The 16,678-nt window shown below is 39.2% G+C and overlaps 1 protein-coding gene across 1 annotated transcript; it reads right to left on the bottom strand.

The window, feature by feature from the left end:
- Positions 1 to 371: 371 nt before the first annotated feature.
- Positions 372 to 2,595, bottom strand: adra2db (adrenergic, alpha-2D-, receptor b). The gene has a single exon (XM_006781473.3). The coding sequence runs from the start codon at positions 2,217 to 2,219 to the stop codon at positions 948 to 950; it is 1,272 nt and encodes a 423-aa protein (XP_006781536.1). The 5' UTR covers positions 2,220 to 2,595; the 3' UTR covers positions 372 to 947.
- Positions 2,596 to 16,678: the final 14,083 nt, after the last annotated feature.

The following is a 16,678-nucleotide window of genomic DNA, read 5'->3' as shown; positions in this document are numbered from 1 at the left end:
GAATGATTTCTTCTGCAGATTTTTCACTATATTAAGAAAGTGGTAATCTAACAGCTTTATAAAGCTTAGCATCACAGTGTGAAGCCTGACTTATAGATATTAAACTGTTTTTTTAACCAAAGAGAGCTCACAGTGGATTGAACCAGTCCTGAGATCTTATCAGGAATGTTTTTACTTTTGTTATTTTGAGTGTTCTTCTTCTGTTTATTCAAAAATATGTCAAAGCTACTTAATCCACCAGGAGGCTTTTGTCTAAGACTAAAAAACGATATGTATAGTAAGTTGGCACTGCATGTTTAACAGCATCTTAAAATATTTAATGACAAAATGTTAAGCAGTTGCAGGGAAATGAAATACAGACACGTGTGCAATCAATTCTGCGAATGCAGGCCTCAGCTCTGCCATTGTTCTGGTCCTGAGGTGGTGTGATAGCATGGCGGAGGTGTGAGATTAGACTCTTACATAAGTTTAGGGGTTCACTGATAAGAGGCAGCTGATAACCTTGCTGTACCTTTAACTGCAGCAAGCACAGAAAGCTACACAAATTACCTGAAATAAGGCCAAACATTTCATCCATGCAGAATTCAGCACTTTTTTTCCTCTTCAATATCACAAAAAAAGTCAAAGTCTCCATGCTGGAGATTAATCTTCTATTTATCTCGGCACCCACAGTGACCAGCTGCCAACACTCAGAGTCCAGCAACAGAAGTGACCATGACTTCACCTTACCCTGAAATATCTGAGCTTGCTGCAGGAATGGTCAAGTATATATAATGATTTATTTCAATTATAGACAATTTAATGTGTACACAACACTGGATATTTTAATATGCTAAACATTACATTTAAATGATGGAGTAGCAGAATAGTCAGCCAAGATCAATAAGTTATAATACTATGATTTCTTCCCAATGTTTCTGATTGCCAGAAAATTATTTTTCAACCTTTCATGTGCGTTTTGATGTCCTGCATATGATTTTCTTAAAAGCTTTTCTGAAATCCCTGTTGAAAATGGTGTAGATTATGGGGTTCACAGAACTGTTGCAGTAGCCAATCCAAAAGAAAAGGTTGAAAAGTGCGGCGGGGATGTAGCAGCTCTCTCTGCAGATAGCATGCAGGCTGTAAGTAAAGAAGAAGGGGAACCAACAGAGCACAAACACCCCCATCACTACCGCCAAGACGAAGGTGAAGCGCTTCTCCCGCATCTGGGCCACTTTGGTCTTGTTGGCTGCGGCCAGCTGTTGTCGCCCAGCTGGGTTCTTCTGCTCCGGGTAAAGTTGTAACGCCCGGGCTGAAGCCCAGGAAAGTCGGCAGTTCTGGGGTGGACAACTGTCCGATCCCTCTACTTTCCTTCGCTTGGTGAAGCGATGGTGTCGGGGTTTCGTATCCGATGCACAGCAGCTCTCCTCCAGGTCGATGTCGTCCAGCTCCCCTTGCTTTTGCGGATGGCTGCCGGAGCTTTGACTGCTAGGGCTCTCCATTTCGAACCGGTCCTTCCTGACAAAACAGGTCTCTGACTGAGAGGGCTGCCTCTCCAGGCCATTCTTAGCCACGAACACGGTGGAGGAGCGCTGCTTGGCAACTTTATAAATTTTACAATATACCAGAATCATAATGAGACCGGGAGCGAAAAAGGAGACCAGGCAGGATGAGAGGATGTACCAGGTTTCATCATTTAGCAGACACTCCCGTTCATCGTGTTTGGTCATGAGGAGAGGAGGGAAGGAGATGATAGCAGATATTATCCACACTACAGCAATCATGGACTTGATGCGCTTAGGTGTCCGTTTCAGGTTGTAGCTAACCGCCTTTGTTACTGACCAGTATCGGTCCAGGCTGATGGCGCACAGGTGAACGATGGATGAGGTGCAGAACAACACATCCAGAGCGAGATAGAAGGCGCACCAAGTACTTCCAAAGTACCAGTAGCCCATTACCTCGTTGACGAGGGAGAAGGGGATCACTAGTGTGGCCACCAGGATGTCCGCCGATGCAAGAGAGACCAGGAAAAGGTTCTGAGGGGCACGGAGAGCCCTGCTAGTAAGAACCGCTACAATCACCAACACATTACCAACAATTGTGACCGAAATGATCACTGTAACCACGAGGATGATGAGTGCGGTGGCTGCCTCTGTGTGTGGCAGAGCGAACGGTGCGTCGGTGGTGTTTTCAACGTTGGAAACATTTTCCAACAAGAGGCTTAGCTGGGTTAAATCCATTCTGTCTGAAAAATGTCCGTTTGTATCATCTTTGTTATTTCACCCTGTTCTTTTTCGAAACATCTACGCCTGAGTGCGCTGAGCTGTGTTGCTAAAGCATGGGGATCGGCTGCGCGTAAAGCTCCGGGTCACTATCGAGTGCAGCCCACATAAGACACGGGGGCTGCAGACGTGATCTCCTGAAACAGCAAACTGTTTAACACACGTCCTTTGGGGAGATCCGACACGCACATCAGATGTCGACTGTGTGAGAAAACTGCGAGAGGAGCAGAGTTCACAATCCGCAAAGACTCAGAGAATAAACTCGCTCCTGCGGCATCCATGTCATGCGTAATGCTAGTTGCGTTAGGGTGAACCGCTTCTCTATGGAGACGAACGGGAGATGCACACTGAGTGGAATAAATGTCCACACAGGAGCGAGGTGACATCACCGAGAGAACCAGCCCATTTCTAAACTGAGAGAGAGAGAGAGAGAGAGAGAGAGAGAGAGAGAGATCTTTAAAACTGTAAAGTGTTTCTCTACATGTAAGTTTGCTTGTTGTCCTTAATATTTTTTTCTTTCTTCATGTTTAATGTCTCTGCTTTACATATTCAAACCAAAACGCCAGTAGGAAAAAATAGACACATGCGAGTTTTTCCTTCATCCTTTAAAATGAGGTTTCCTACCACAGTGATGCCTCATTCTCATGGCTGTTTATCAATCGGATTTTATATAAGTACACTGCTTGATCAATGTAAAAACAAGGACACACAAATATTTTAGAAATCTATCAAAAACTTCAAAACTAAAAAAAATATATGCTAAATTCACATTTTTTGAGCTGGCACAAGGGACTACTCTGAGAAGTCAGAAATGAATCAAGCATAACATTCAACCAGATGTGGGTGAAACATTATTCTGGGTATAGGGTTGGATGAATACATTTGTTAAGCACTGTATGTTGCATCAGAAATAATTTTTCTTTGAAAAACCTCAATAATTTATGATGGCACCATCATTAAGAGTCCCTGATGGAACAAGAGGTAAAACAGCACAGGTGGAGGTTTCTCTGAACTTTATTAACCCTGCAGGTGATGAGTTAGGAGGGCAAAGTGTTCAAATTAAAATAGCTTTAATGGAAGCAGTGATGCACTGATCAGTGCATGAATTTTGTCAGTGAAGCATAGATGCCCATCTATCATTGTAAACTACTTTTGTGAAGGCCTGACTTGTTTATGTGCAATCACGCTCATCCATTATTCATGAATTATAATCTGGAATTTTTCTATGCTGGCACAGTGAAGGTAATACCTGTTGCTGCGGTGCTTGCATCTGTTTGCTCTGGAGGTTCAGTTATATAACACATATGCAGCTATGTTAGGCAACCAGACATACAGCCAGGGGATGTTTATGAAAAATGTACCGGCCAAACAGAAAGGTGCGCACAAGGCCAGAAGAGGGGTCACTTTGAAGTACTCTGATGTGCAGACTGTAGCTTTGCCCAACACATAAGCGCGTCACTTATTTGGGATTTTAAAGTATATGAGTAAATACCATGTAGCAGAAGCCTGGCATTATTGGATTTCCAGTGCAGGTAAACCTACACGGATGTCAACATAAAAGCTGCTTTTAGGTGTACGTTTGTGTCCACACTTGAAGGCTCAAGAACATGAACATGTTTGTTTCTCTGACTCTTTTCCCGCTCACTCTCTGTAACCTCTCTCCACAGTATGAAAAATTTAAAAAAAACTTTAAAGAGCAGGGCAACTGTCGCCACATATCAGTGGTCAGTGGTAGATGTACCCTAAAGGGTCTACTGCTGAAAAAAACCAGGAAGAACACTGACCTCAGTTACCAGCACCCTCAAACAGCCTTTACAAGCAGGAAAAACAGTCTTTATTGCACCTCATTTTTTTTCTTTAAAAGAGAATTGCCTACAAATTACCATTATTATAAATAAGCACGATTAGTTTTGCAATTCTGTGATGGAAGATGTAATTAAATATCTTTCTTTCTCAGCTTTCTAAACACTAAAGGGACAATAATGAATTCATATTAAGTTTGCAAAGGACAAAAACACAAAGACAAGCTGTTCAGGTTAGATTAGACATCTTATTTACGGGGTGTTTGCATTAATATCCCAACAATATGTTGCATATTCATACAGTGGTTTTGCAATGTATAACCAAATGCTACTATTGTTTCTGCATCTTTAAACCACAGGGTGAAAAGAAATGGTGTAACTGTTTTGATATCTTCTGCTTGCAGATGTTGATAAAATCTAGTCTAATCAGCACCAATGCTTGTGAACTAGCTTTGCTCTCTGCAGAGAACATTGCAGGCAATTTTTCAAAAGAGAACAAATTCTCATGACAACAGTTTTGTCTTCCCATTTCTGCACTTTGCTGGTTTCAAAATGAACAATTATATAATTTTAAATTCTGTCTAAAGCTGAAAGTCACTGAGCAAGCTTGTCAATATATTCTTTTGTGCTATGAGATAACACAATTCACTCACTCTTCTATACAATAGCATGACATAACAAGCTAAAACAAAACCTAATCAGAACATTATCGGGTGAACTTGGGAAATCTATATATAAAAAACACTTACAGACATGTTCCTTCAAGCCTTCCGTAATTTCTATTCCAAGCAAAGCAACAATACCCAACATCCTGTCTCTTTGGATACAGCTTCCTGTTATGCTGCAGTCATCGGACATAGTGAGGTGTGCATATAAATGCAAAGCTATCCTGAAGTCCTGAAGGTTTCTCCCCAAATTTGACACAAATCTTACCAACTGGCTATTCAGACAATTTCACTTTCCAATTCAAAGTAAAATCCATTACCGAGGAGGCAAAACTAATAAGCTGCTTAACATGTTACATGCTTGACATCTCGGTGACACACATGACAACTCTGTAATGCAGATGCCAGATTCATTTACTGTCATGGTATGAAATCTTAGCTGATCTCCGGAGCTGCAGAGGTGTTAGGAGCCAGTGTGTTCCCATGGGAGAAATAGCATGGCACTTCAGGCACATTCGATGTGTGTGCTTGCACATTAGAAGCCTCGAGAACGTTATCTGGGTCGAGGTGCTCTTGCAGCAGTGTGTTTAAGACGATCCTGTCCACCCAAGCTGTAATTCTGATGCATCAATCTCTGCTGAAGTTTGGAAAAGTGTTCACATCTTGTTCCACCATCCGTACCGATTTTAATCTCATCAACTCATCAATCATTAGGCGTGCACCATGATTCAACAACTTCTGTCCTCGCCAGCAGGCAATACTTTGAGTAATGTGTTTTTAGTGATAAATACTGCCCACAGAAACTATTCATTAGCTTAGCAGTGATCATTAATATGCTTGCTGAACATAATTTCACTGCTGAATAGCTGCTGTGTGTACACTTATCAGTTTCGTGGGCGCTTTCCAAGGTAATCGCTAAGGAAATTTAGCAATCAAGGAACTGGACCACCACACTGGTCTGATGTGTGTCCAAGCTCACAGGAAACCAACATGATGAAAAGCAGTGCAGAAGCATGTTATTATGACATACAGTAACGTAGATAACATTGTTTATGGGAAATACAAGACTGTGTGAACAGTCAGGGCTCAGTACATATGCAGGCTTGTAGGGCATAAACATTGTATATCTATTGTCACGGGAATAAGTAACTTAACAAATATATGTGAGCCGATGCAACTGCAGGGAGTGCATTATGTAAATATTGTGAGTCACTGTGAGGTTTTCCATATGTGTGACAAATTTTGCACTCATGTTAAGCATTAGAAAAAACCTGGTAAGCACTGTGTGCACCCCATGCTGAGACTGCACTGTATTTCACAATAAGACTCCGTTACTGCAGTCTGTAGAAACATAGATGCATTAAAATCAAACTTTTGAAAGGGAAAGCCAAAAACAAACACGCTGTAAAATTCTCAGTACTGACCGGTATTAACATATTTAACTGAGTCCAAGTTATTAAGCTTTTCTTACTAAATCATGTCAGATTAAGTTATTACTGGAGAAGGTTCTGGATCACAAGCACCTTAAAAGTGCCTAATAGCCTTATGAGCTATATTTGACATGTGCAATAGCTCAGACATTAATTAGAATTCAGGACAAAAACATTGCTGGAAAGCTGTAGTGTGTTTCCACCAGACGGTCAGTTGCTTTAACGTACACCTGAACTTGTCACAGTTAGCATCATGCAGTTTTTTCTTTAAAGCTAAACTATTTTTTTCTCTTTTGGACTAAACCATTAGCACCTTTCAGCGGGTAGGAGATACATCAGAAGCTCCAATACTGCTGGAGATCCAATAAAGAGCAAATCAAAGTATTCCTTCAATAAGCTAATCGTTTGTTTAATAATAATGTTACATTTCAGAATTACCAATAAAAGTGCTTTTTTTTTTCTGGATATATGACGAGGCTGTGATTATTTACCTCCACGATTCCCCACCCCACTGCTGGGATGCCCTTTTATGTTGATAAAACAGAGAGATCCCTGGGAGGGCACCTTATAGAGGTTGCAGCTGATGACTGTGTTTTCCTTGCTACCTCAATCCTCTTACCTTCCTGTTTTCTTACAAAGAGGCTTTTTGGCTGAGTGCAAGCAGAACCCACTACAGTGTTATGTAACGTTCCAGGAATAAATGGCCCGAGGTGGCGTGTGAAAACCTCATCTCAGGCTGCAGGTGATTTGTAATAGTAAACACTTTCTTTGGGGATTTCAGTCTGCAAAAAAATCTGCCATGACCCAGTATGATTACTTAAATACTGTACAGTCTATCCATCTTAATTTCTATGTGTGATTACAGGATCCTTGGCTCTTTTGGATGTGTCTGCTTGTAGGAGATAGCTCGGGTGTGGGAAGGACTATGTGTGTCACAGCTACACTGTGATTCACATGTCTTTTTGTTTTTTTTCACAGATTGCACATCTTCCACATCTCCCACCTTCTTCCACTGTCGCTTTTGCTGTCGGGAGCCCCGGCAGGTCAGGAAAAAATACATGACTGCTGACCTTTGTTGTGTCCCAAACAAACAAGATCTCCCTCACATTTTTCCACAGCTTTGGACAAAAACCCCCCTGGAATGTGAAAGCGTGACCAGATTAATGAACCCTTGAAGGTCATGCATGTCACCACATTCCCTGAAAGAAGTTTCACCTTGAATTATAAGCAATCAGCCGAAATTCAGGATGGCTTTTTGTTAGGAAAGCTGTTGATGCCAAAACGGCAATAAAAATATCACAAATTACATCAATTTCACTGCAAGAAAAAATAGAATTGGCTCTTTAAAAAAAATAAAATTAATTCAAATAATTAAGCAGGCATGGCATATTTTTTGCAGATCATTAAACTTACTTTGAATATATTCAGATTAGCAACTGATCAGCTTGTTTCATCAGCTGCTCTGTGAATCAAAACGAGGCATAAAGGGCTACATCTTTGATAAAGAGCTATAATGGTTGTGTGCACGGTAGAGGAAGGCGCTTTTAAAAGTCACTTCCAGGGCTGTAGAGAATAGGTTTCCTGCAAAAACACATCAGGGAATTATCGCCCTTCTCATTTTAAGAGAAAGAACACATTTGTAGCTGGTTAGAAGTCGCTCACTTTCAGAGCATTTGTAGTAACTTAGTTAACGCCATGGTGGCCCTTTGCCCTGGGCTGAAAATGAAAAAGAATGGGTGTGGAATAAGGGTCTTAAGCACATTAAGCCTCATTTTATCTTCAGCAGTGGGATCAATTTCCTGTGCCATAAGAAGTGTGAAAGTTTTTACATCCAATAGTCTTTTCTCCGAAAACTTCACAGAAAGTCCCAATTTTGTCTTCATTTGGAGACATCGAGAAAAAGGGAGGAATGACTCAGAACTCACAAGGACTTACATAACATGTATAACAAACTATCACTATCAGACAAGTAGTGGGCTCTCAGGTACTCTATTATGAGATCTTATTCTTCTTTTCTTTTCTTTTCTTTTCTTTTCTTTTTAATTGTAGTAATGTTTCTCGAAGAAGTATTACATCCATTACATCTGAGAAAGTAATTGTGTGGAAAATAGAAAACACTTCGTGGGTACTTTACAAATAACCTTATCTTACAATAAGATATGTAGTTGACAGAGCAACATGAAAGCCTGCAGTGGGATATTTACTATGACTAGAAAGCATCAACATTTATATTTGACTTGCAGAAAAAGCTTTCCGACAATATTGAAGAAAATGTGTGACAATCATGTAGACTTAACATCCGAGACGGAGGAATCCGCCAAGCAAAGCTAGGAAATTGCTCCAGAATGTCTTGAGCCCCAGCTGAACCCTATTGAGAAAAAGTATCAAATTCTCTCATGAAATGCTGGGGAGGGGGGCTTGTTATTAGTCAAGCAAATTTGGCATCACTATTATTCATATAGAAAAATGCAGAAACAACAAATTGGCCTCAGCAGACCTGAAGGACCTTGAAAAGTTGTTTTTTTATGAGGCTAATATGATGGAAAGATCCGTCTATGGGTTCACCCTGCATCTGTGAAAAAGTGAAAATGATCTAATTTGTGCTTTCCTCTGGCAAAATATGTATCTGGTCTATATGCAGTATGATTATGAGATCTTTCTTCTATCTTTGGACATTGAGGAGTTGATCGCAGGACCCAGGTCATATGTACATATATACAATACAGCTTCATTATTATGTGTGTTAGCACTCTAACAACTGTGAACAACTAATTAACCTACTAAACATTCAAATGGCTACTAGCTTATCATTCAAGCACCAGTGCGAATTCACTACTAACTGCATGTAGTCTCATGTCAAATTTGAGCATTTTCACACTTGAAAAAGAAAACTGCCTTCACAACAGGTGTCTTATAATCAGGCTATGGCACCCCCCGGTGGGCTATGAAAATAAAGTAATTTGCTTGCATATGTTTTTCCTTTTTTTTAAAGTCTCCAAAATAATCCGTGTATACTGTGTGCACATCCCAACCATTAAAATTAAACAGCTAGCATGCAATGTATCCCTGTTTATCCTGCCACCAGTCCAAGAACTCATCAGAGCATTCATTACGGATCTGACTTTTGGCTTCCTTGCCTGTTTTTCTTTCAGCTTGCACGGTGTATTGTGTTTTTTTTTTAGTGATACAGAAAATATCTCTCTTTATTAAATGCAAGCATTTTGGGCAGATATGCTTCTCTCTCAAATACAACACACATATACAGTTCTTAACAAATTTATTAGACCACCACTCAATGTAAGGTTTATGCCCAAATCAACCAAAATCATTTTATTATTTTTCTGTAATGGTTAATCCATCAACTCTTGAATCAAAATGATGTTTTTTTATTATTATTTTTTATTTTTAAACAAATTTTAAAAGACTTCTAAAATATTTATGTTTCACAACATAAGTTTTTATGAGTGGTCAAATAAATGTCTTAAATTTGCATTGGAATTTAAAATGTTACAGAATAATATTACATTTCTTATACCTTTTGTATAGATTTTTTAAAAAGTATATTATCTTTCATGTAAATTAAAATCCTTTTCTGTATAAATAATCTAAAAGATTCCAGACTGATGACAACCCATATGCAAAATTTGTTGAGGAGCTTTGCTGGTATTTTTTCTTTTACTATTGATTTTAACTTGGATGTTTTGGCTAAATTTGACTCAAGGAACCTTTTTGCATGACAAATTTATAGAACACAAGTGTTTCCATCCATGAGATCCATGCTGTATAGAAGCGGAGCGAGAAATCTCATAACAGTGCTTTAAATTGTTGCTGTATTTACAAAAGATCTTACATCAAATGACCATTGAATTCTGAAACAGCACCCAGTTCTTCATTGCTATAGCATATATCTGCCTGGTAAAGGATCCTGTTGTGACACTCATCAGCCCCTGGGGTCACAGATTGCAGAGTGAGTCATTGGGCTCTGGTCCATCAGGCTCCACTGTCTCTAGATCTGGCACACTCTGCCAGTCAAATGAACCTTGTTAGGGATACTGTGCTGCTCCACAGGCATGGTAAAATAAAAAAAAATGTCACCCTCGGAAATCTGATGGCAGTGCGAAGCAGGGTATGTGGCAGCCATGCCCTACAGGACTTAAGAGCTTGACATGGATGTGAGAAGCAACACCCCAAGGTGGATGCTGATTTCAGGCAACATCCTTGTGTTGCCTGTCACCTTCCAGCTTTGTCAGACCTCGATCTCTTGCTCACACTTTCATGTCTTTGAGGTGGCAGCTGACACCTGTTGATTCAGTAAACTGTTATTTCACTTCTATCCTCTATTCTCCTCTACCTGCAGTTCTGTTTCACTCTTATTGTGGCTGAACATTTCCACGAGACAGTACTATCTGTCTCAACCATATGCTGGGTGCTCAGCTCAGTCCTTCTCCATGCTGCTCTGTGAAAATGAAAATGTGGCCAGCACAGCGCTTACAACCATCACTTTTCAGTAGTACAGCCCTACAACAGTGCATGTCAGCATCCGGTGATCACTGTGATCCTCACAAACAAGCCTACTACGAGGAATAGCTCCAACCATTATAATTAAACACAAATGATGTTGCATGTAAAAGTTCATAGTTGGGACATGGATAACTACTGGAGTTCATGTTTTTTTTTTTTCAGTCCCATCCCTTGCTTATGATATTTGGTTTCATAATAGTGTGTGTCAGCTACTGTGTGTTTACTCTTCAGAGTTTAATTTTTCAACTACTAAGTCTATAAAATGCAATGTATTACTGAGATTAAAGCGGTGCTTTCCAATATTTTTGGTTTTTGATCCTCCAAAACAAACTGAGTGTGTGGTGTCTGTGTTTTTAGGTAGTTGTCAGTAGATACTCTAAAAATTCCCTTTAAAGTCCTAATGCACAGCAAGTCCAGGGTTTGGGTTGGTAATGTCCAGATCTTTTTATCGTGTTTTTGTATATCTGACACTTTTAACAGAAAAATTGTGCGCAGAATGTATATGACTTTTTTAAGCATGTAGCTAAACCAAGCCTAAATCTAAATGGGTTACCGGTGATCTGGCAGATGTTAATATATTCTGATGGGTATAATACACAAAGATCTAACACAAAAAAGTCCCAAATGATTTCTAATCTTCTTCAACAACCATCAGCTAAGAGTTACAAAGCTTTAACTATTCAGCCTTTGGTCAACTGCTAGTTTGAAACCAATAGTATAATTGTACTTGTGAGAATGGATACTTAAAGCATCTGTGTTAAAAATCAATTAGAGTAAAATATTACATCACTTACAGAGGGTCTTTTTCTGTGGAATACTTTTGCTTTTCAAACGTCTCTTTATTTCAATGATAATAATAACATAGTTTTACCTAGGCTGAATTTTGAACATGGGGCATGTACTGGTAGTACAGTATGTAAGTAAAAGAGCAGATGATATCTATGTTTTTTTTTCTTTAGTCAATCAAACATTATCTTTATAGTATGGTGGGTTTTTTCTCTGTTTTATTTAGTTTTCTTTTATTATTTATTTATTTATTGCTTCCAACTCATCTGTTATTTTTGAAAAAACCAATGACCTTTGTGTGAATTATGACTAAACTGTCACTAAATTTTTTTTTTTTTTTTTTTTTGGGGGGGGGGGGGGGGGGGGGGCATCTTTCGCTTGTTTAAAACATTGTGGCTCTTTGGCACAATTGGGCAGGATCTGGAATATCAGATTTTTATTTATAGATTTTTGAAGAGTTATGCAGATCCTTTCACAGTATTAATGACACTGACTGGACACTCAAAACAGTGTTTCATGGAGCATCAAATATTTGTTTAAATATTATTCATTCTCTGTCAAATGTATCAAGACAGCAGATATGACCTCAGTCTTACAGCAGCTAATTCTGCCAGTGTCACAAAGAGCCTCGACTCACAGGCTGGGACAGGATGGGATAAAACAGCTGTCACTAATTTTGTGACAACTGTACCTGATCAGGCCCTCTGATTGCGAAGGTATTTCTCAGTATTCTTCACTGACTGATGTTCAGCCTACTCTGGCATGTAGCTGACCGGTGATATTTCTGTACTGTCACAAAAAACCTTCACACGCCAATTATTTAGCACATAGTGCTACATTCTTTTATGAAACTAAATATGCATGCTTGTCAACTCAGTTCACTCACTGATTATATTTGTCATTTACCTTGAAAAGCTAAGCTAGAATTTCCATCAGAAATTCTTGTGATGTTCATGATACTAAGTACTCCCAGCATGCTTTACTCATTGTCCTCGGAGAACTGACTTGTTAGCCTCTACATCTTTTGAAAATATTTATTATACAGCCCAAGGAAAAAAACACAATAACAATGTTACTGGTTTCTGTATTATTAATATAATGTGAGGGACATTATTGTCAGATTAGATGGAACGAATGTTGTTTGATGGCCCTGATAAAGACGGAAACCTTGACTGCCTGAGGATGTTGCCAGGTGTCATTATACTCAATATCCAGCAGTGAATGGACTTGACCATACTCAGACTGAGTCTATCCTTCTGTGTTGACTCACAGAGAGAGGGCAAAGTAAATCAGTAGCAGATGCATGAAATCTTCGAGCAACATCCTGAGATTTCGCTCTTGAGAATGCTCTACTATAAAATACAATAGGAGATCCTGGTCCTATTTCCTCATTTTGGCAATTTGATTTGAGAGATTTTGTTCGGATAAATAAAAAGGAGACATTTAATGCAGCAGCTGCCACAGCTCTGTCATAAGATAATAAAACAAGTAACTCATTGTTATTTTTTTCTCTTTTATTTGTTTTATTTGAAAATGGAACTGACAATATAAAAAAATAATAAAATGTTAACATAAATATTGCCAATGTTATATTGTACTAGAGTTAGTTTAATATAAAACCTATCGCAAACCCAAGCAATGATATTTTTCCATCAGGTTTGTTCAAAGAAAATAATCTGTATTATTAATGTCTTAACTTTTTACAAAATTCAGGCTTATAGGATTGGCTGCAGACTATCCCAGGAAACTGGGTAAGAGGCAGGACAGTCCAGTGGACCACAGAAACACTGACACAGAGAGCCAGGCAATTCTTCACACCTTTGGCCAATTTAGCACCCACAGAAACCCCACACAAGAACAGGGATAACAGGCAAACAAGTGGCTTCAAATTCAGAACCACTGCACTTACTCGCCACCTCAATCTGTGCAAGTACAAGTTTGATTTTGCGACTTGGAAAACACAGGCACTGGTGTCTTTTGTATTTTAAGTCCATTGCTCAGATCTCTATAAACATTAAAACCACAGTGGGCCTCAAATAATGATTCCCAGTGTAAGTAACTAATAATGAGCAGAGGCATGCTGTTGTTCACCTTTCTAAAACAGAAACTGTGTGTTCTGATGCTGATAAAGTGTTGCCTGCTTAATTTGTGTCCATGTACGGGCATCAGAATGTTTGGAGGTTCATCTGGGATTTCAGATGTCTTTGTAGCTCTTGCTCATTGTCTAACTGAACTTGGACCACCTTTTCTAGCTGAATGAGCTTTGGGAAATATTTGTCCTCTCAGAAGTAATAAAGTGAACAAAACAGTCTGGAATTAATTAATCCTGTGTGTTGGACATTATTATATAATATATTGTGTTTGCAAGACATTTTTAGGATAGTCTCTAATCTAACAAAAGATAAGGACGATTTCCAAGGCACAGAAGAAACTGCTGTTGACACGTACATACATATACTTTGCTATGCACGCATTAATCACCCTAATAATGTCCTCCTGTTACTGAATAGATGTCAGGGGGTTGTATATGTCTGACTGCTATGACTCATCCTGCCTGATACTTCTCTCAGAGTGGGATGCACAGACCGTATAAAGAGATAGTTGAAGCCCTCTGAGGTTACTATCCCTTTTCATCGCATTACATGAGACTAGGATAATAAAAACGATATTATAGATATATAAATTTTCATAGAAAAACAAGCACAGCTTAGATAGTGATATTTTCTAATTTTTCTTGAAAATGCATGTGCATTCACAGCATTTGGCTTTGAGGAAAACAATGCATACTTAAATGTGTTTACGTGTTAAATCACATAGATTTTGCATCATAACGTAATATTACAAACAGGAACAACATGACAATTTAGTGTGCCCATTTTCTAAGCAGTGTGCTCAGAAGTACAGGTAAGTAAACCCAGTAGTATTGGATATTCTGCTCGACAAAAGGAAGGACCCTAAAACTATATCAGGAATGTAAACTGTAAAATATTATTGTGCAGAGGCCTCAATGCATCATTGATGGGTCAGATTTTACTCTGATCAGTTCAGTTCACATTTCTCGTCTGGTGATTCTTTTTTTCTTTTTTTGTAACTTAAGAAAACACCTTTGATTGCTGCAAACATCCTGTGATGGCTCTTCCGCACTATGCGAGTGCACTCCAGTGGTGATGTATGAGATTGCACACTATCAAAGATGCTCAGTGCATTGATGGTTTTAAAAGGTTTGATGTCTCAATCTTTTATTGTGATTTTTTTTTAATAACTACATAAATGAATAGCCTTTTAGCCTGAAGTTTTTCTGAAGGGACCCCAAAATACACAACAGTACACTAATTTAAATGTTTTCTGCTTTTGTTCAGGTGCTACAAATACATTAAGGCTGTTCCAGGACAAATCTGACCCCTATCTGTTCAATTTAGATTCACCAGTCAAATCATGGAAAATGTTGATTGTTGAGAAGTAGTGAAAGTGTGAAACTGTACATGCTATTTCTCTGTGTGTTTTTATTTTTTTTCCTATGGACCAGGGGTGACAGAGTCGAAGGAGGAGCTTGATTCAGTCATGAGAACTGTCTGTGATCCCACCACATTTGCCCAGGTTTCCATAGAGACAGGCATCTGATGGTATTTCAGAGGTCATGGGGGACTCTTCGATTACTAAAACAGCATAGGACTGATCATACAGTCCCCATCAAAACTTTAAGACCACTTGAAAAATGGCAACAAAAAAAACCCTATTTTGCATGGTTGGATCTTAACAAAGTTCCAAATAGAGCTTCAACATGCAACAAGAGGAAATAGAAGTGAGACAAAACATTTTTTGAGCATGCAATTTATTGAACTGAAACAGGCTTTTTCTACAGCTGATCAAAGGTTTAGGACCGCACTTCCAAAAAACCCCAGTAAATCCTACCAAAACAGAAATCAAAGTTCCAAAGATAAACTCAGTAATGAGTAGCTCTACTGTTATTGTTGATTACTTCAAAAATTTGTTTGCGGCATGGTTGATGCAAGCGTTTCCACGATGAGAGTGGGAACATTTCTCCAAGTGGTGAAGTGGCGACACAAAAGGTATCTACTGTCTGCAACTGTTGTCCATTTTTGTAAAAACTACCCTTCCCATCCATCCCCAAAGGTTCTCAATTGGATTTAGATCAGGGGAACACGTAGGATGTTATTCTCCCGGAAGAAGCTCCTTGTCCTGTGGGCAGTGTGTACTGTAGCATTATGCTGTTGAAAAACCCAGTCGTTACCACACAGACGAGGGCCTTCAGTCATGAGGGATGCTTTCTGCAACATGTGCATATAGCCAGCGGCCGTTTGACGCCCCTGCACCTCCTGAAGCTCCATTGTTCCACTGAAAGAAAAAGCACCCCAGACCATTATGGCGCCCCCTCCACTGTGTCACGTAGAAAACATTTCAAGTGGGATCTGCTTGTCATGGTTGTCATCAAGGTTACCCTGTTAAGATCCAACCATGCAAAATATGATATTTTGCCATTTTTAAGTGGTCTTAAACTTTTGATAGGGACTGTATATGGTGCACATGAGAAAAAGAGGTCATACAGAGGTCAGAAAGTACCTTGACACGTAATAATAAAATAGGTTGACATGGCGGTGCAGTGGTTTGCCCTGTCACCTTATAGGAAGAAGGGTGCTACGGCTCTGGAAAGTTCTTTCAGTAAAATATATTTAAATAAGGATTTATGTTATGTTTACATGTTTTAGATAACACGGGATATTGCATTGTGTGACAATTGATGCTTTTCACTCAAAATAAATGTAGTACATCCTAGAAAATATACTCAATGTGCACTCTGAACCACTAATTAAGAATTAGGGATGGGTACCGGTATCCGGTGCCATGATGGCACCGGTTCTGACATAAACGGTAGTAACCAGACCGGAAAGGAGCGGACATTTCGGTGCTATTTTTTTCCTGAGCTGTGGTACACTTTCTTCTTCCTTACATTTGTATTGGTGGTTGGCAAACAACTGAAAGGTGCATTACCGCCACCAACTGGTATGGAATGATACACTTTAGATTCTAGCCAATCATTTTACGTTCCCAAGGATAGTAGGCGGGTCCAGGTACGTACGTTCTTTTAGAGCAGAGCTACAGATTAAAAATGCCCAAGGCGAAGCGGTCAAAAGTCTGGCTGTACTTCACAGCAAAAGATGCAAATTCAGCAGCCTGCAACAAGTGCTTTAAGC

Source organism: Neolamprologus brichardi, chromosome 2 (assembly GCF_056152115.1).
Source record: "Neolamprologus brichardi isolate AB-2024 chromosome 2, ASM5615211v1, whole genome shotgun sequence".
In the NCBI taxonomy this organism is placed as follows: Eukaryota; Metazoa; Chordata; class Actinopteri; order Cichliformes; family Cichlidae; genus Neolamprologus; species Neolamprologus brichardi.
This window is presented reverse-complemented; position numbering and strand designations above follow the sequence as displayed.